Genomic DNA, 20,729 nt, shown 5'->3' on the forward strand with positions numbered 1-20,729 from the left:
AGTTCTTCCAAGTAAGGAAGCTCTCTCCAACACAAGTGGTAATTTCTTATTCTTATTTTGTATAATAACATTTCCAACTTCAGAGCAGAATTCTGTGTCAACTACTGAATTGTTGAATTAGCTATTGCTCTTATTTTAACAGCCTTTCCTTCATCTTTCTTCAGGCCGCGAATATAGCTGGTGCTGGATTGTTTGGGGAGACTAGCATGGTCACAACCCCGGCTTCCGTGCCAGCTGCAGTGACAGTATTGCACTTGCTCAAAGAAGACCAGATGGAAGCCCGCCTTCCTCTCTCAAAGTGCCTTGCTCTTCAGTGGGAGGAGCCCAATTGCCATGGGGCAGAGATCCTTGGCTACAATATAGAGTATGGGGAAAGACAAGTCTCAACTGTCAACAAAGTTACAAGCCATGTTCTGGAGAACCTCCAACCTGACACTTTATACAGGTGATTAGACACTTCAGTTTCAGATTAACATAGCTTCATCAGGCGCACACTTAATGCAACAATCAAGCTAAATTAGATTCAGGGGGCACACAAATAGCCTCGTTATGACGCAGGGGCTGTGGGTTTAAACAGTGCAGTGGTGCCGCTTAATGCTTTTTCAACAGCCCATCTTCCCAATAAGAATTCCTGGTTGCTTTTCTGTCCACTTCCTTGCTCTCCTGCGGCTGGGAAAGCTGCTGAGGTGGAAGGGAGCAATATTTTGGTTGGGAAAGCAACCCGAGAGGACAAAAGGGCTTCCTTAGATTATATTTGAAGTCCCTGTAGCTACCTGTCAAGTTTTTCATTGCTCACAGATACCCAGATTTCTATGTCCTGTTTCACTTGGGCCTAACCTTTCTTCTTAAAAGGAGGTTTCAAGCTCCCTTAATGTTGAAAATCTAATATGCATTTATCAGGTGCAGCTACAGGGGCTGAAATACAGGAGGCATCCTGTGGCTGTTTCGCTTGCCTCAGTTTCACTTTCAGGTAGAAATTAAGCAAGATGACTGGCAGGTGCTGAAAGGGGCAACTCCATGTTTGAGCGCCCCCTCCCTTGTAACACGAAGTAATCAAAATGCAAAGCATAACATCACGCTGTGCATAATATACTTTACTTTATTGACTGATACTAGAAGAGTGGTGATCTTCTTCCCCCATCCCTCATGGGGATGCATTTGACCGGTGGGTCAGTCACCTGATGTCACAATGACATCCGGTAACCCTTTTTGCCCACAGTGGTCTTCAGAAGCCCTTTTCAAAAGACTGCCTTGCACAATGCTGTGCAAGCACAGAGTATTGTATAGGGCTGAGCCAGATTTTTACCTACCCCCATTGTGTGTGATGTCCAGTGTAGGGCAGCAGAGCCTGGCTTTGCCACCTTGGCTTCTCCCAAACCAAATGGGGAGGCCTGGTGGGCCTAGTTAGCTCCAGAGGGTAGAGGTTTCCCACCCATGCATTAAACCAGTTATTTTTAACTATGATTTAATGTGACATCTGAAGCACATCACTGAGCGTGACGTGTAGAAGAGATGACTCCACAGTGCACAATTGTGATTGGGGTAAATGTACCTGTTAAAACTTCTCTCTTTTTTCTGTTCTTAAGGTACATGAGTCCTTCTGTCTTTCTAGCATCCCTAGTAGATGGATGCTACAAAGTGGATGTTGGCAGGAAACCATTTTCTGTTTATCATTGTAGTCCTGTGGCTTTGAAAATGTTTTTAAAAACCCACCTCTGCAATGAGTTGTGGTTAAAAAAACAACAACAACTAAGCAATAATTTTATCTTAATGACAAGTTTTCTTCCCTTCATTCTCTCTTAGAATCCGAATCCAAGCCTTTAACAGTCTCGGAACTGGTCCCTTCAGCCCCCACATTAAAGCAAAAACAAAGCCTTTACCTCCGCAACCCCCACAAATGGAATGCGCGGTCTTTAGTTACCAGAGCCTTAAGCTAAAATGGGGTGACGGCCCTGGCAGAGCTGTAGCCACCAGTACAACACATTTCAACCTCGAGATGGAAGTTAAAGCTGGCAGGTGAGAGCTGCCTGTATCTTGGTTCTCGTGATCAAGTGAGTTTTTGTTTTGTTTTTAATATTCAGGAGCTCTTCAAGGTTTCAGAAGATGCCAGATTGGACGACATGCATACCCAGATCACTCTCCTACTTACCCATAGTGGAGAACGAGAGATCACCTCCCCACCCCTCTTGATGGTGTCTGCCACTGGGGGGGGGGGTATTCATAGGCTTAACATTCAAAAACATTTGTGTGTAAGTCTCGCATCATGCCAACACTATTCTAAGTAGAACCTAAGAATCCATCTCACAAGCTGGGCAGTACAGCTTTTAGATTGCTTTTTATACTTGTAAACTGCCCCGAAGCCTGTATTGGCATATAAATTAACAGTAATAGATCATTACAGTTGCACATAGCTATCCAGTAGCGTCTGCAGAATAGCATATGTACTGAGTGGATGAGGATGGAAGACATAGTCTCACTGTCTACCACATAAAGAGAACTGATCAGAATGAAAAAGAAGCCTCCTTCCTGACTTTTAATTTTATTGGACCAGCAGTTGTTGGTAGATGGAGCACTCCAAAACATCATGCCACTTGGATCATGTAGAAGCATAGATAAGCCTTTTTTTAAAAAAATGCCCTCAAATGTTGCTCAGTAGTTTCCACTTGACAGTGTTTCTCCTCTTCTGGAGATTAACATAGCTACAGGAATCAAGGAAATAAAGAGCGGAAGAGACCAACTTATCAGAATGTGCATCTTGAAAAGAATGTGTATCTTGAAAAGAAGCAAACAGGCATGATTAGTTGTGCTTCGGAGTCTATAACATACATATCTTTTCCCCAACCCTGCAGATTCGTTACTATCTACAGTGGACCTTGTCACACGTTCAAAGTGCAGCGGCTTAGCGAATCCACTAAATATTACTTTAGAATTCAAGCATGCAACGATGCTGGTAATGGAGAATTTTCTAAAGTTTACGCATTCACCACAACCAAATCTACACCACCTGCTATGAAAGGTGAGGAATGTAATAAGCCTCCATGTAGAAAGGTAGTTTACCTATGATTTGTAGTCACTGGGGATGAAACCATAATCTTCTACATGTACCTTGCTTATTGGTGGGAGAAACATCTTGGTGAGATGGCCCTTAGCTTAGGCTGCCTTAAAGTGTCACATTTACTGTGTATTGCTTACACTTTGAAAATATGGACAAGTTCTATGCACACACCAGTTTTCTTCTAGTTTGGGTTGCCAGCATGGCTCACAGACAAGAAATATAAAACAAGAAACTAAAACAAACCCCCCACTAAATGAGGTGTGTTGCAGGTGTGACAACAGGTGGCTACTAAAGACAGGGCCTTTTTGGTTGTAGTGCTCCAGTGGTTGAATCTTCCCATTAAGGCTTATCTGGCTCCATATTAAGGTCATTTTGCCACCAGTTGAGGACTTGTTCTGCCTTGCAAGGGTTTTAAAATTCAGTACCAAGAAGCCACCCTTGGGCCTCCTCCTGCTCCTCCTCCTCCTCCTCCTCCTTCTTCTTCCTGGGGCCAAACTTCTAATTAAATGGAAATGACCACAGGTATGCATATGCTGTCTTACATTGCAAGCTGAGAATATGCACAACATTTTAAATGGATTTCTAAGATCTGAGATATGAATTTCCTCTTTTCAGCACCCAAAGTGCAACAAGTGGGAGATAACGTCTGTGAGGTCACATGGGAGACTTTACAGCCAATGAAACGTGATGCCATTGTTTACATTTTACAACTTGCCTGTGGGAGGGAAGTTGATCAGGTAATCTCAGTTATCTCTCTTCTGTTTGAGAAGTCTTGATTGTTACGTAATTTTTTTAACTTGGCAAAAGGTCATTTTTATTATATGTATTTCTTTGAACTGCTAGATCAAAATACTGTGTGTTCAGAAGACTGGTGTTGTGTAGGGTATTTCCTGAAGCAGGGAAGAAGCATGTGCCCTTAGTTATATATATATATATATATATATATATATATATATATATATATATACACACACACACACACACACACCTTTGAAAAATACTGTTGTCATTGTTGTCTCATTTTAAGAATTAGAATTTTCCAGAACGGAAGGTGATGGTCCTGAGCATTACTCTCATGCGTGTCCTCAATTCTCTTGAGCAGGGAATCCAACTCATGAAGAAAACAACATTATTGTGGTTATTTGTGGTAGCAGAATTAATGAAACTGCCAAGCAGGGGAGAGGGGACCAATGACCCTCTAGTTATTGAGGACTGCAACTCTGTCACACCTGATACTTGACCACATTGGCAAGGGCTGATAGGAGTCCCAACAATATTTGAAAGGCCACAGGTTCCATACCACTGCTTCAAGACTCTAGGTTGTAGCCAGTGCTCGATTCTACTCAGCGTACACCCACCAGAGTGAATGGACATGACTAACCCAGGTCCATTATTGGACACAATTCACTGGCCTAGTTCTCACTGAGGTGATAATCTGTGGCTGGGCTGCAGTCCCAAATGGTAGCATCAGTGCTACTAACCGCACCAGTCTATCCCTAACTCCCCATACCCATTTCTTTGCAACTGCAAAATCACATCCTGCTCCACCATCCACCTCCTTTTCTTTTTTCAGTGGGAAAGAAGAGTAGGAGTCCTTGCACTTTGGAAATGTTTTGCCATATAGAAGACATTTCTAAATGTATGAACCAATTACTAGGGGCCAAGGTCCCTTTGCGCTCCCCCCCTGAAATATTGATGAACCTTGCCATTCAAATTATGCCCTTGTGTGCATGCTGCATCTTGCGATTAATTTTGTGGGGTGGGGCTTACCTGCGCCCTCAATATTTTATTCAGGTTGACGCCCCTGTTTCTAAAGACTTACGTCCCTAGTAATGTGACTGTAAATTCTGCATTTATCATGTTCCTATCAAACAAGCCCCGTTGGTTGTGATTATTTTAAACTCCAAAACACTGTACTTTGTGGATGAGTACAGTTGAGAAATGAACTGGGCCAGCCCGCCCCAACCTGTTGCCTTCCAGATGGTTTTTTATGGGAGTTGTAGTCCAAAACATATAAAAAGCAATAGGTTGGAGCAGGCAGACCCAGCTATTCTAGGCTGAAGTGCCAAGTGATCTACAACCTTCTCTTTGTCCCATGTTAATCTCCAGCACTGCCAGGTAGGACTGAGAAAGACCACTTTCTGAAACACTTGAGAGCTGCTGGCCATCCTTGCTGACGTAGATGGGCTTGCGATCTGACAGTCTATATTTGACAGCCTCATACATTCCTATTCAATAGCACTTAGAACGTACTTGAATGTGATTGAAATTTGATACGTATGTATTTGTTCCTTCCTTAGGTATACAAGGGACCAGAGACTTCATTCCGTGTTACCAACATTCAGAATAACTGTGAATACCGATTCAGGGTGTGTGCTGGACGCCAGCATAATGACGGCACTGGATCCCAGGAACTCTTTGGACCATATAGTCCTTACGCAGTGTTCTCATCTCAGAAACAGGCGTCAGCAGCACCAAACACAGATGCCGGCCCCGACCTCACGAAACGCAAGAAGGCGCTCAGCGACGAACAGTTTGCCTTCCTGCTTCTCGTCATCTTTGCAATAGTTGCCATTTCATTTGCTGTTCTCATTCAGTACTTTGTGATCGTAAGCGAGTGAGCTTGCGGGTCGACTTCAATACTCGGCTTGTTATTTTTCATACAGAAGTTTTATGCCTTGGGTATTTATGTAAATTCCAACTAAAATGCTAACTGGGAATGATTGTATAAGACCCACGTTTCCATTTTTGCTGCTGGACTTTTTTTTTTTAACAGCGAGGCTGGGTAGGTAGAACTTCTCCCCCTCCCACCCCCTCCACCACAAACTCTTCCTTCCCAGGGGTGGAGGGGTAAGAAGAAATGAGCAGAAGAAAATCCCTATTACCACATAGTTATGCATCTTCTAATCAGGGTTAGCTGTTGAAAACAGCAAAATAAATAAATAAAGCAAGCAAGCTGCCTTAATATGCACTTGTGATTCTCAGAGAGCTGGAAAATCCTCACAGCAAGATTTTTATTCAAAGCCAAGAAAGGATTGGTGTGGTGGGGGGAACTCAGCCTCTTCAGCCCAAGTCTCTGCACATGGGAGATATACAGCAGCAAGGATGGTTCGGCTTAGAACAGTACTGTATTAAAGAACATTGCTAGAGCATACCACAACAGATATATACTGTAGACTGAAACAAAACCAAAATCTTAGCAACTTCTACTTTAGTGATACTTTTATTTTTCTGATCATTTTAATCTTTGGGATTCTAGTAGATAGATTTATCACTTCAAGAGCCAAGGGTCATAGAAGGTGCATTCTTAGGAGGTTTTTTTTTATCAAAAGCACCTCAAGGCACCAAGATTCACCTAAGTACAGAAGGATTTGCATTGGTATGTAACGTGGCAAAATACTCCCCCTTCTATACTGTAACATTTCTGAATGAAATGCTTTCTCTCTCGTTGGTAAGCAACTTGTAGGCCCAACCAGAGTTCACTCTCTGAGAGAACAGTAACGACCTGTGCTTCTGATTGAACACCACTGCGGCGTGGTTTTTTTTCAGAGGAAAAGCACAGAATTTTTTTTGTCTTTAATGAGAACAAAAAGTGCATTTATGATAAATGTTCCACTATTTGGCTCAAACTGAGCAAATGCTTTTTGTACTATTCTTAACATAAATTTTTTAAAAAAAGATTCAAGCTGTGGTCGGTTCTTTTCACTTTTTTTAAGTTCTTGGGATTCTCTCCAGTGTAATCCAACTGATCAAGTCACATGTGAAAATGAACCTTGCTTTTAAAAAAGTTTTAAAATTTTTAAAGGGAATTGCTGTCTCCTTGGTAGCAGTTTCATATTCCATTGTTTTTGTGGTTCCAAAGTCTTTTCAGTTATGTGATGAAATCTTCAGTGGCAGGTCTGGCTTTGGGTGGAATAGTGTTGTTGTTGTTTTGTTTTGGGGGTACAGGGGGGTGAATATCATGCACTACATAAGACTGTTCTTTGTCAAGCCTCTGCAGCAGGTACCTGTGAAGTATAAGTAATTAAATGTTGTCTTTACGTTCACGCTCCTTCGAAAGCTGGAATCAGCCTATTTCATTTTGGACAAATAAATCCAAGTTCAAACTAATAAGTTTGTTCCGTTTAACTAATAAGAGAAACCTAACAGTTATACTTTATGAAACATCAGAGCATTTGCACTTGTACGTGGGACAGTGGATGTAATGTGTAAGTCAGTTTAGCTTGAGATGCCTCTGCTTCAGACAACAGAACATCATAAAAGTGTTTCTCAACTGGCTGTTAGTTCATAATGGTAAATTAAGATTTGTGGCATTGTGTATGCATTTCACACCTGGGTGGAAACACACACACACACAGACACATACACAGACACACAGACACACATATCACTTAACTATCTTAAAAGTAGATATATGGTGCAATCTGAAATTAATCTTTTTCAAAAAAAAATGTACTCTCCTTTTTGTGATCTATTTATTTTGATTTTTTAAAAAAAATTCTGGAAACTATGTTTGAATGTATTGTTCTACTTGTAGAAGAACTTTTAAGTTTATCATATATTGTAATGGAAGCCTCTCTTCAATGTTCAAAAGAGTTTTATACAAACGTTAGTGTCTTTTAGTTCACAGGAACGTTTACAACCTGATTTTCTTTCATACTTCACTTTTTATATAAAACAATAGATTGTCAGCAGATTTCTGTTGCCAAAGGGTGTGTTTTTGCTGAACTCTCTGACAAAAATCATTGGGAGGGAATACAGAGTCTTATTTAATTGGCAATAGTATGTCAGATACAATTTTTTAAAATAAAAAATTAGGTTTTTTTGAATAAATACTAACCAAAATTATGACTTCCTGGAAAGTTAAAAGTTTAATTTGTATTTGTATTTGCCACCAAATGTTTATATGTCCAGATGATTTACTGGAGAACATAATGGTAGAATTTTATATTTACGACTATACATTCCAGGCTGATGTACTCTAGTGGCATTAATGTATTAGATCCCCTTTTCTCTTGTATTTTTTTTATTTTTATTTTTGCTGTATTTCATACTTATGTTAAACCTGCCAGGCATCGTATTACTAAATTGTAACTATCAAATAGATAATATATTTAATATGGCCAATAAAGATACAATTTTTTTCCCATTGGGTTTGTGGAATTATTATGTGTTGTGTATGGCGATGCATGAAGAAGGGAGGGGGCCACAGACCCTTGTTTATATATAGTTGCAAGAGTCAGACCTCAAGGAGCATATAAAAAGAACTGTTGAGGCACTAACCACTACAGGTAAAATTCCATGTCCACGCACACTTTGGCCAGACTTTCTCATTCTTGGTTCTAACTTTATTTTCATGTTATGGCCAATTTCAAAGGGATGTTTTGTATCATGGTGTTTTTTTTAATGAAAAAGGCCGAAAATTTAACATGCATAATGCATCTCTCTCAAACATAGAAACTTCCTTACACCAATGGTCCATCTAGCTTAGTATTGTCCACATTGGCGGGTGGCGCTGTGGTCTAAACCACTGAGCCTTTTGGGCTTGCCAATCAGAAGATCGGCAGTTCAAATCCTCGCGATGGGGTGAGCTCCCATTGCTTTGTCTCAGCTCCTGCCAACCTAGCAGTTCAAAAGCATACTAGTGCAACATGATAAATAGGTACCGCTGCAGCGGGAAAGTAAATGGGGTTTCTGTGCGCTCACTCTGGTTTCCGTCACGGTGTTCCATTGCACCAGAAGAGGTTTAGTCAAGCTGGCCATATGACCCAGAAAGCTGTCTGTGGACAAATGCCTGTTCCCTCGGCCTGAAAGCGAGATGAGCGCCGCAACCCCAGAGTCGCCTTTGACTGAACATAACCATCCAGGAGTCCTTTACCTTTTCACCTGTCCGCATTGATTGATGAGGGTCCTCCATGGTGTGACAGAAGGTTCTTTGCTTGCCCTATTGGAAGTTCTGCGTGCAAATAGGATATGCTCTACCATTGAGCTACTGCCCTTCCCCAATTCTGCCTAATTCCAATAATTTAAATGGGGAAAAGTAGCAAGAAGACATGGACAAATTTCTAAGCTTGTATCCTATAAGGAATAGAAACCTCAATTTTAAAAGTAAAAATCTCAAGTTCTACACTTTTTGCCATGTACCCTTCTTGGGCCGTGCTCTGGAATTTCTTCCAGATTCCTCATGCTCAGGGCATTTTCTGGCAATTTATTTCAGCTTCTCACCTGCGACAGGCACTGCAGCCATGTGAATTCCTGGGTGACAGTTCAACTTGTTTAGGTGGAGTGCAACCCTGCACCCCCTCAAAAAACAAAACAAAAAACCAACAACTAGGAGAACAAGGAGGGTACTGTTAGATTCAGCTTTGTCTTTGACGGCTTGATGGCTTAGGTAGCCTCTGTAAATGTACAGCACCTTTTCACTAGCTGCAACTCATTCTGCACAAACAAAGGCTTGCCCTAGAACCATCCTAACTGGATTACTGTAATTTAAGTGTGGGACTGGCTTGAAAGCAGTTCAGAAACTGCAGCTAATTCAAAAATACAATGGCTAGATTGCTACCTTAAACATGTTGCTGCTGTTTTACACCCTTTTAGTCTGTTTCTCAGACCTCTGTTTCTCAGACCTTGTGGGGAGCCAGACTATATTTTGAAAAGAAAAATGAACGAATTCCTATGCCCCACAAATCACCCAGAGATGCATTTTAAATAAAAGCACACATTCTACTCATGTAAAAACACCAGGCAGGCCCCACAAATAATTTCTTTAGAATGAAGAGGTAATGTGTTCTTTTGCTTTTTGTTTCTAAATGGCATTTTGAACACCCCAATGTGCCTTTCCCCTGTCCATTTTAAGAACACAAGAAGATCCCTGCTGGATCAGGCCCAAGGCCCATCTGGACCAGTATCCCGCTCTAGCAGTGGCCAACCAGATGCCTATGATAAGTGTGCAAGGAGGACCTGATTGCAGCAGCACTCTTCTCACCTGCAGTTCCCATAAACTGGTATTCAAAGGCATAGTTCAGGGATCAGCAGGGGGCTTTTTCAGCGGGGGGTCGGTCCACTGTCCCTCAGACCTTGTGGGGGGCCAGACTATATTTTGAAAAAAATAAATGATCGAATTCCTATACCCCACATATAACCTAGAGATGCATTTTAAATAAAAGGACACATTCTACTCATGTAAAAACATGCTGATTCCCGGACCGTCCGCAGGCCGGATTTAGAAGGCGATGGGGATCCAGTCCCCAGGCCTTAGTTTGCCTATCCATGGTTCAGAGGGACCTGTTAATGCTGAAATTTTAAACACACTAAGGAATAAGCCCCATTGAAGTCAACGGGCTTTACTCTGATGCATAAGGTTTCATTGTTAAAATCATTTAATGGCACTGAGTACCTGAATGACTACTTTCGCTTGTGCCCCCCTGTACCTTAAGAGGTGCTTCAGAACCCCATTGCTGTCAACGAAGGCATTCTCTGGCTAGGCACGCAACCGCTTCAGTTTCTTCCAGCTGACACCTATGTTTAAATGAAATGACTCTTTCTCACGCCTTTCTAGATCTGTGGTCTTAAACTTGCTTTTAGATGGCTATGTTGCTTCAACGTGCCATTTATTTATTTATTAAAAAAAACACTTTTATTTTTTAAATTTTAAGTCATCTGAAGAGCAGGTATCAGTTCAGAGCAGGTATTAATTTAAAAAAGAAGCACATACACAAACACAACACCTTGTGGACAAGGCTGGAGAGTGCTGAAAGGTACTGCGAAGTGGTGGTTTTAGGGATGGCAAGTGTCCATAATGCAGGCAGCATTGCTGAAGGTAATGCAAGTGGGAAGGGCAACAGCTTAGCAGGCTACTGCAAAATGGTGGCATAGTGACTGCCATCTGTGCTACTGGTTGGGCAAGGCAAGTGGAAGAAGCCCTTGCCTCTGAATATATTTTAATGGTTTGTCCAGCAAAAATAGTTCTATCAAGCTATAATTATTATGGTCTGACAAGGCAGTGTAAAAAGATTACAGCATTTGGGCTGTTTTAGTTGAGAGAAAAGAGTAAGAGGAGACAATCATGGAACCATAGAACTGGAAGGGACCTTGAGAGTCATCCAGCCCAATCTCCTTTCAATGCAGGAATCTCAACTAAAGCATCCATGAGGCCATCCCAGTGATCACCCAGAGGTGTGTATACAATTATACATGGTGTGGAAGAAGTGGACAGAGAAAAGTTTTCCTCCCTTGTAATACTAGAACTCATAGACATTATCCCCACCCCAAGAAATAGCTGCACATTGGAAGATTCAGGGTTGCAAGAGCATAGTTGTGGTATACAGTTAAATTATAGAATTTCACGCTTTAAAAGAAGATTTGACGGATTCATGGAAGATAAGGCTGTCAAAGACTACTAACCCTGAGAGCTATATTCTCTCTCTACGGTCGGAGCCAGCATGCTTCTGAATAAGGGTAAAGGTAAAGGGACCCCTGACCATTAGGTCCAGTCGTGGCCAACTCTGGGCTTGCAACGCTCATCTCGCTTTATTGGCCAAGGGAGCTGGCATACAGCTTCCAGGTCATGTGGCCAGCATGATTAAGCCGCTTCTGGTGAACCAGAGCAGTGCACGGAAACGCCGTTTACCTTCCCGCCAGTGTGGTACCTATTTATCTACTTGCACTTTGATGTGCTTTCGAACTGCTAGGTTGGCAGGAGCAGGGACTGAACAATGGGAGCTCACCCCGTTGCGGGGATTCAAACCGCTGACCTTCTGATCGGCAAGTCCTAGGCTCTGTGGTTTAACCCACAGCGCCACCCGCGTCCCTTCATCCTTCTGAATACGAGGTGCTAAAAACTGCACAAGAGGAGAGTGCTGTTGCACCCATGTCTTGCTTGTACCAGAGTTCCATACATTGCTTTCCAACTTCTAGCAGGCTATTCTCATAACTCACTAGGTTCTAACTTGGCTTTATTCCTGATGTGCCAGCTTACATTGGCTTCCCACCAGATTCTATCCCGGATCCACCCTTGATGTAGAGATCATTCAGGCTCGATCTCTGGGTTATCATGTCCTTTTCTGGTTCCTGCTGCTCTAGTTCTGTGGGGCAGTCAAAGGGCCAGAGTGGCATGCTTTTTAGGGTGTATGTTAGGACTTGGGAGACCCAGGTTCAATGCATGAAGATCCCTGGGTGCCTTTGAACCAGTTACTATAGCTCAGTTTAATCTACCTCTGTGAGGGTACAAAAGCAGGAGAGTAGCATGTATGCCACCTTCATTCATTCATTTTATTTGTATGCCACTTTTCCACAGACACACGCACACACCATGCTCAAAGCAACCTACAACAAAGAAACAGAGATGCATTTGGGCAAGGTAGGACAAAAATGCATCAGGACCAAGCACTATCTGCCTGGGTGCCTACTTGCATCCCACAAGCACTCTCTCTATATTGAGAGGCAATGTGGCCTAATGGTTAGAATGTAAACAAATAGGAATGTAAGCTAGATGCTGCCCTTCAACCTATGCTAACCTCACATGGGGCAGGGGGCAGGGAGGGGGGGAGAACATCTATGCTGAGCTCCTTGAAAGAAGGGTGAAACAAAAAAATTAAGAAATATTACAGGTAGGTTTTTTTAGAGTTTAGGAGCCAAGAAGCACAGCTACAAGCGATTATTATGCAAGTTAGGCAGAGTACAATGTGTTCCTCTTCAGTTTTTACACCAGAAACTGCTGCCGGCAGCACAGCAGCTAAAATACATACATATGGATGTGTACAATACATATAATGGGTACATAACATCAGCCTGTTAGCAATTTTTTAAGCATCGCTAATAAATCCACATATGAGATGGTACATAACATTCCATCCATTGTCACTGACAGCTTCTTCTATTATTCCAGCAACGCACAAAATAAAACAAAAACCACAAATTTTCCATCAATTATTAACCCCTCGTGCATAAAAAGATTCTTTTGGGATCAGCATTCAGAATTAGAAAGAAAGAACTAATGAAATTAAATGATCAGGTTCCATATGCATTTTTCCATATGTAGATTTCCAGATCATCTGAATTTCAGTTCTGATTGCTAAACATATAGTCTACATTTGGTGATGGTGATTATTATTTTAACCATCTACGCTACTAGGAAGCATAGTTATAATCTCTCCAGCTAGCAAAACTTGTTTTTCTCCCGCTATCATCAACCAGCCCAGCTGCCATCCATAATCTTCCTGATAATGCGAGATGCTGTACTACTCCAGGACTTGATTATTTTGTGTGAAGTTCGTTGAAATCTGGCCAGAAAAACCAGTCAACAGATCTACATTCTCAAGTGATAGTACAGCTTTAATTAACTTTAGACTGAAGCATTTTCTCTGGCACTTTCCTGTTTTCATAAGCTTATCAAAATGTTATTTGGCACAGCAAAATTTGAACTGCCATTCAGGCAAACAATCAGATAAACAAATAATGCTCTTCTTTTAACAATATTCATAACATCTCTATGTCTAATTCACTCCTATGTTTAAGCTGTGCTGCTTTGATTCTGAAGGCGTCACCCCAGCAATACTTATCCCCAAGTTATTTTATCATAGCCTTCCCTCCCCAATTTTAAATCTTTTGGGATAAGACAGGAGAAAATGAAATACAAGGCAGGACATCAGAAAATGAAAGAATACCTAAGAAAATTAATGAGGGGAAGCGGACTGAACTAAATAAAACAGTGGGATGCAAGGAAATGAGAAAGCGCAAGGCTCAAGATAAGGTAGAATGCCTTTATCATCTCTGAATAGTTTCCCAGGGTTGATTATAAGATTGTACACAGTTGGGAGTAAGACTCATTGAACCCAAATGGGGCAAGGTGCAGCTGAGGAGGATGCTCTGCCAGGACTTGTGCTCTTCTCTGCTCCTCTCCCACTTTCTTCCTGTCCAAGGTGGCCCTGCCCTCTGCTTACCCCTCAGAGCTGGTATGCCACACAGGGCTAGGCCTCAACAGTAGGAGCATCTCCTCCTCCTGCTCTCCAACAGCTGCTGCAGGACAAGCTGCCTATGGGAGGAGGTTGGCAGCAGCAGCCATGAAAAGTCAACAGGATGCTTCCTTGCAAGCACTGCCACTGTCACCATAGCTCAGAACAAACACCGGTTCATCCTCCTCCCCAAGCTTGGTGGTGGTACCACTGTGAGGAGGAAACAAAGCCTAGAAATCAAGACTTTCCATGATCAAGCCACATCAAGCATATGTCACTGCAGATCGGGCCCCATGTGTGCATTTGGGGTTTTGAGAGCATGCTGTGGGCACTACCTCCTCTGATCACTTGTCATCCATGGTTTATCTACGTGCAGTGCACACAACAAAAGTCCACACAGAGATTCCTTGCTTTTCTTTAGGGTAAAATTTAAAAAAGGTCTTCTTGAATTTACACAATGTTACCTGGGGGGTCTACTCAAAAGAAAAACCCATCAAATTAAGGCTGATCTGATACTTGCCAGTACCGCAAAAACACTGATCCAAAGCACAGTTCCTCATGGATCTTCACATGGGTAGATGACAAAGTCAACAACAAATCACAGGACACACCTGTGGATTCAGGGATGATCTACAGTTTGCTGATGGTTTCAAGGCAATCACATGTAAAAAGCATGAGGACTCCATAAGGATTTGTGCCTGGGATAAGTGGTGCTCTTGCATTGCATTGTGCTGATCAGGGTTTTTAAACATAGTTTTTAATGATTCAGTCAATGGAGGCAGATGCTATCTATGATTTGACAGGGTAGGGATCGGGAAGCCATGGAAAAGTAAGCCATTTCAATAAGATCTCCCTCACTAGGTCCAAGAGGTGTGGGTGGGTGGGTCGGCGTGCGCACACACACCTGCCACCTCTTTCGTATTTTGTTTCCTATACACATAAGAATGTAAAATGTTGTCACACTCTGCAGTTTGTGTAGCTGCCAGTAAGCGTTTTGTCTTTCCCACTACTTATAAAACAGAGCAGTTTTGACAAAGCCAGCTCTATGGGGTATAGTCATAGGGACAGTGCTAACAAGCTTAGCTTGATTGGTGCAAACTGATTTCCTTTAGCACCAAAGGCTGTAAGCGACACATTCAATCATGATCCAGCCCAATGAAGATTTTATCAAAACACAAAAGCTTGCTTGTTTTTTTTTGGGGGGGGGGGGACAGGACTTTGGGGCTCTAAATAAAAGGCACTACCTGCCTGTTTATGGCTGTACGTGCACTCTCACCACCAATTTTGAATCTGTGTGCACACAATGTCCCCCCCCCCCCGATGAAGAGCTATCCTTTAGTTTCTGGAGAATTACTGCTGTTTGGTGCTTTTCCTCCCAAATGAGCTTAAATCTGAAGGGAAAACCTAAGCCACATTCTCTTTGCAGTTCAGATGAAGTGTGTGTGTTTGAGACAGCTGCCAAGCATGTGTGCATCTCTGCTTCATGAATAGTTTGGGATGGTTGGGGCTGCAGGGGCAAGGAAAGCAAAGATCTGAGTCACGCAGGTTGACGACATTCCCACCCATTCTCTGGCACAGCAGCACACAAATATGACTGGGTATGCAGTAGGGGGAGAAATGACCTCGCTGTGTTTTAAGCCATTAATTTGTAAGTAGCCTAAATGTGAATATTCCCCACTGCATCATTTTTTCATTTAGATTATACAGTGACAGTGTTCAACAGGTGCATCCTTCCAGCCCAAGTAGATGGGAATGGAGAGGGACCTGTGTACCTGGAACAAAAAAAAGACCTGCATGTTGGTGGCCGTGTGTAAATCAGACACGCGCAAAATAGTCGCTGCCTGTAATATAGATTTATGGATGGATGGATGGATGGATGGATGGATGGATGGATGGATGGATGATCAAGAGAGAGAGAGAGAGAGAGAGAGAGAGAGAGAGAGAGAGAGAGAGAGAGAGAGAGAGAGAGAGATGATAGATAGATAGATGATAGATAGATAGATAGATAGATAGATAGATGATAGATAGATAGATAGATGATAGATAGATAGATAGATAGATAGATATAGATAGATTATAGATAGATAGATAGATAGATAGATAGATAGATAGATAGATAGATAGATGATAGATAGATGATAGATAGATATAGATGGATATAGAGATAGATAGATAGATAGATAGATGATAGATAGATAGATAGATAGATAGATAGATAGATAGATAGATAGATGATAGATAGATAGATAGATAGATGATAGATAGATAGATAGATAGATAGATAGATAGATAGATAGATGATAGATAGATATGAGTTTTTGTGGAGAGGAAGCAGGCTCTTTGCAGAGTTTAAAGTTGAATTGCAGTGATGTGACCTAGAAGCAAAGCAGCAAGGAGAGAGAGCGCCATGATGGATCTCTAGAATCCAAGGCTGCAGCTACAGGAGAAGCAGGACCTTATTGGGGTGTTATGCTGTGAAGCCATCCATCGTAAACTCAGGTTGAATATACATGTAAATAAAATATATATCCTAAAAACACCACAGTCTCTGCTGTGCCTCATTTCCAAAAGGACGCATGAACCCTGGGTGAGCGTCTGGAACCTCTGGAATCTTTCATCACTGGGAAATTGAGGTATACAAAATATTCTATTACATTTGTTTATTGGTGGCATGGTTTGATTTAAAAACAAACAAACAAACAATTCCTTTTAAAGCTTAGTTTGTGTGTGAAATATTTAGTTCAACTGTCTGAGACTTGGTATTTAAAAACAATGCTACAGATTAGACTAGGAGTGAGGGGCCATTCATTTTGCAAACAAAACACAAAATGAATGCACCCCATAGATCTACTTTAAAAAAATAAGATGAAAGCGGAAATTAAAAGAATGAAATTGTAATGTCATGATTTTCTCCCCCATTTGCTTTTAATGCTTTCACATTGAACGGATATGTAGCATATTTTTCACAATCACAAGGTGTGGCAGGGTCGGGGGGGGAGGGTATGTGAGCAAGCAGTAGATTTTGCCATGCAGTTCTCTAACCATTAAAATGCATATATTAGGGGAAAATGCATATGTTAGTGCAAAATAACATACAAAGGTGTATTATATCAGAGAAAGCAGCTTGTTGAAATGTGCACATTAGACAAAAATGTGCTTATTAGGAAAGATTAGCACACAAAAATCTGATGAATTTTAAGATTTTCTTTCTAAAGTAAAATTGCTGCAGAAATTCAGGGAACTGTATTTAATATTGGAAAAATGAAAACAAGAGAAATTGAAACAGACACATTTATCCATCTCTAAATGAAGCTGAGCTCTTGAATTGCTGTATCTAACATCTATCTATCATCTATCTATCATCTATCTATCTAACTATCATCTATCTGTATCTATCATCTATCTATCTATCTATCTATCTATCATCTATCTATCTATCTATATCTATCTATCTGGGAGTGGAGGGAAGGGATGTGGGTGGTTGGGGGAGATCTTGCAAGCAAAGCACTTACTAGCGTATTTCAAAATTATTTTACAGGAAAGAACTGATTTCCACACCTTCAACAGAAGCCTTGCCACTCCTGCTTAAGTTCCTCTGCTGCCAAGCCTGGTTATGGTTCAGAAACTTGCACACAGCTTTTCTGTACTTTTGTGACATGACGTTGTAAAGGATTGGATTCACAGAGGCTCCAAAGTAAAACAGCAGCATTGAGATGAGGTTGAAGTACTGGCTTATCTCATAGAGGACTGTGCTTCCCTGGGCGAAGAGGATTCGGCCGACGTGTAAGGGAAGCCAGCAGAGCACAAAGGCCACGACCACGACTGCTACATGAGGGTGAGAATATATTTCCGCAGGTCAATCCCAGGCACTAAGTCCTTCCCTCTCTTTAAAATAGAACAAAGCTTTCTGGGCAGACCTCCCTGAAGAGCCACATGCTAGTGGTGAGTGGTGCCAAAATTAGTGGGTGCAGCAAAGAATTTACTCCACCTTTGTCTACTAGGCTAGTTTCTATACACAACTCCCCTCTCTATCCTCTACCCAGCAAAGCAAGAGGAATTATAAGTGTCCAAGGGCACATTCCAGCCAGTGATAAACACTAGGGAAGTTGCTTAAGGAGATAGACAGTCAGATAGAGATGCTTTGATGCCCTGGGCTTAATGTTCTCCATCTGGGCTTTCAAAGTAGATTTTACTATCTTTGAACAAGTGGGCCTTTTAATCAATGTACTTGGTGGTACATGAAAAGCAGTCTTTATGGAGTACGGAGGTCAAATGTTTTTTTTAAAAAAATCCATTCTAAAACCAACAGTCCAGAGCAACAAACTAAAACTTAGCAGTGGGAGAATTAAAGCGTATGCAAAGGATAGCTGGAAGGAATGAACCCTGACAGGTCTCCATGGAAGACATTGGGAAAGTAGGAGACCGTTGAAATGTCATATCTAGAAGCTGTTCAAAACTTATGGGGGAGGCTATTTCCCCCTGACAATTTGTACTTCAGCTAGGGTTGCCAGGCCAAGAGCATCCCGGCTCCTGAAATTTCATGGCCCAAACCAGGTGATGTCATGGGATGGACCTTGGAAACAGAGGTTAATTGGGAGAGTTGACTGGGACACCCCTATGCCCACCCTCAGAGTGGCTATGCAATAATTTGCTGCCAGCTCTTGTCAGGCTGAAATTTGCAAGCTACATGCGGTTTTCTTACCAACAACAAAAATTAAAGGCAGTCTTGCCTACCTGGAAACCAGGAAGTGCTCCAGATGTTGTTGGTCCCCACTTTCCATCAGCTCCAATCAACAACACTTGGAGGACCACAGGTTACCTAGTACTGGTTCAACCTCTTTAGATCAGGGATGGAGAACCTGTGGTCCTCCATATGTTGTTGAGCTACAGTGCCTATCATTCCTGACCATTGGCTGTGCTGACCTGGGGTTAATAAGAGCTGTAACCCTACAACATCTAGAGGGCCACAGGTTCCTCATCGCTGGTCTAAAAGGACCATCCCCACCCTGTTCAAACAAGCCAAATTCCCAGTATATGGCAAGTACAAGTGCCAATACAAGTCACATCCATTTATTGTGATTCTTCTCCCAAAGAATCCTAGGAGCTATAGTTTACTCCTCACAGAGCTACAATTCCAAACACCATTAACAAACTACTGTTCCCAGAATTCTTCGGTGGAAGCTATGTGCTTTAAATGTATGGTGTGGATGCAGCCACATGTTGAGAACAGTCTTGTCTGATCACATTGCGGAATAAACACATTACTCTTAAGGCTGTTCCCTGTCTTTCTTTAACTTTGCTTTCTATGTCTCTCCTTCCACTCTGACACATTTGAGTCATGCTCTTCACAGCGGGATTCTACTTACCTAGCATTTTGACAGTTTGTTGGTGGTGCCTCTCCCTCGTTGCAGCATGCTGCCCCTCCAGGTTCCGTGCAGTTCTCCAGAGCTTTCGACAGATCAGCCCGTAGAGGAGAACTAAGCAAACTACGGGTAGAAAAAAATACAGGGTGGAGAGCCATGCCATTGTTTCTAGAAGTCCCGAACGGGCTGCTTGCTCGATGTATTTGCATTCATTGGTTTCCTCTGGGAGGCTTCCGTTGCGGTGTTCTACACCAAAGAGAAACAGGATTGGGATGGCAGTCACTGCAGAGCAAACCCATATCAGGAGGATTATGCCTTTGACCCGCCTTTTAGTGATGGTTGCTTTGGCTTTCAAAGGGAAGCAGATTGCAAAATATCTCTCGACACTCAAGGTGGTTATGTGGAGTATGGTGCAGTAAGTGCAGGTTTCGTTGAGGTAGACATTAAACTTGCAGAGGAAATTGCCAAAGATGTACGGCTTATACTTCCAGATTCTATACAAATCAGAAGGCAAGCCAAGGAAGATCAGACTGTCAGACAACGCCATGCTGGATAAATACATATTAACCGTTGTCTGCATTTCCTTGTATCGCTTAAAAATTAATATAATGGTCATGTTCCCAGTGATGCCCAAGAAGAACAAAAGGATGCAAATAATTGTCACTGGCACTAAGACAGGCATGTCAAACAAGGAAGAAGGGTCTTCATAATACTCTGTATTATTTCCAATGGAACCATTCAATGAAAAAAAATCCATTTCTGATTAATGTTGATCCCTACTTGCCTAGGGACTTGCTCACCCTCCTCCGTCAGTGCTCTTTGCTTCAAAGTGAAGTTTCCAAATGTGTTGAGAATTCCCCCATCAACAAGTTCAATCTCATTTCCGTCCAGGACTGCGGGCTGCTTATACAGACCAATAGCCTACAGAACTTGAAGAGGCAGGTGTCCAGCGTTAATCAGCCTCTGAGGCTAGAAATAGCGTTGGGGTTTTAGAATAGATCTCTGCCAGAAGCTAGAGAAGAGAAAGAAATTCAGCTTACACAGTTGAGACGTAGTTGAATTAAACAGCCCATGAAGGTCAGTTGTATGGAGGCCACCATGCACACACATCTCTGTCCAGAACTCTGCTGCCGAAATTATTTACCTCTTTTGTCTCTCTAACCATGTGACACTCTTCCTTAAATCCCTTCACTGGCTTCCCATCTGCTCCCAGATATTGTTTCTCACCTTCAAAGCCCTATGTAGTTCATTCACCCCTCCTGCTCTCTGAAATGACTCTGCCTGTTTTCTCTTGCTGCCTCTTACACCTGGAGCTGCTTCCTGGAATGCCTTCATGCAAAATGCCTCCTGTATTTCCCT

General features: G+C 42.1%; 2 protein-coding genes across 4 annotated transcripts in view; one reads left to right on the top strand and one right to left on the bottom strand.

The window, feature by feature from the left end:
- Positions 1 to 8,204, top strand: part of FNDC3A (fibronectin type III domain containing 3A) — a 66,179-nt gene extending 57,975 nt beyond the window's left edge. For all 3 annotated transcript variants that reach the window (XM_082208514.1, XM_082208516.1, XM_082208515.1), the window contains 5 exons: positions 165 to 445; positions 1,804 to 2,016; positions 2,850 to 3,016; positions 3,671 to 3,792; positions 5,356 to 8,204. In XM_082208514.1, coding sequence (XP_082064640.1) covers positions 165 to 445; positions 1,804 to 2,016; positions 2,850 to 3,016; positions 3,671 to 3,792; positions 5,356 to 5,676 — 1,104 coding nt within the window. In that variant the 3' untranslated portion in view covers positions 5,677 to 8,204. The remainder of the gene's footprint in view (positions 1 to 164; positions 446 to 1,803; positions 2,017 to 2,849; positions 3,017 to 3,670; positions 3,793 to 5,355) is intronic.
- A 9,335-nt stretch (positions 8,205 to 17,539) lies between these two features.
- LOC309524121 (growth hormone secretagogue receptor type 1-like) lies at positions 17,540 to 20,127 on the bottom strand (the record flags this gene model as incomplete). Its single annotated transcript, XM_082208521.1, has 2 exons — positions 17,540 to 17,832; positions 19,374 to 20,127. The coding sequence occupies 2 exons, from the start codon at positions 20,125 to 20,127 to the stop codon at positions 17,540 to 17,542; spliced, it is 1,047 nt and encodes a 348-aa protein (XP_082064647.1).
- Positions 20,128 to 20,729: the final 602 nt, after the last annotated feature.

Source organism: Podarcis vaucheri (assembly GCF_965113315.1).
Source record: "Podarcis vaucheri genome assembly, chromosome: Z".
Classification (NCBI taxonomy): Eukaryota; Metazoa; Chordata; class Lepidosauria; order Squamata; family Lacertidae; genus Podarcis; species Podarcis vaucheri.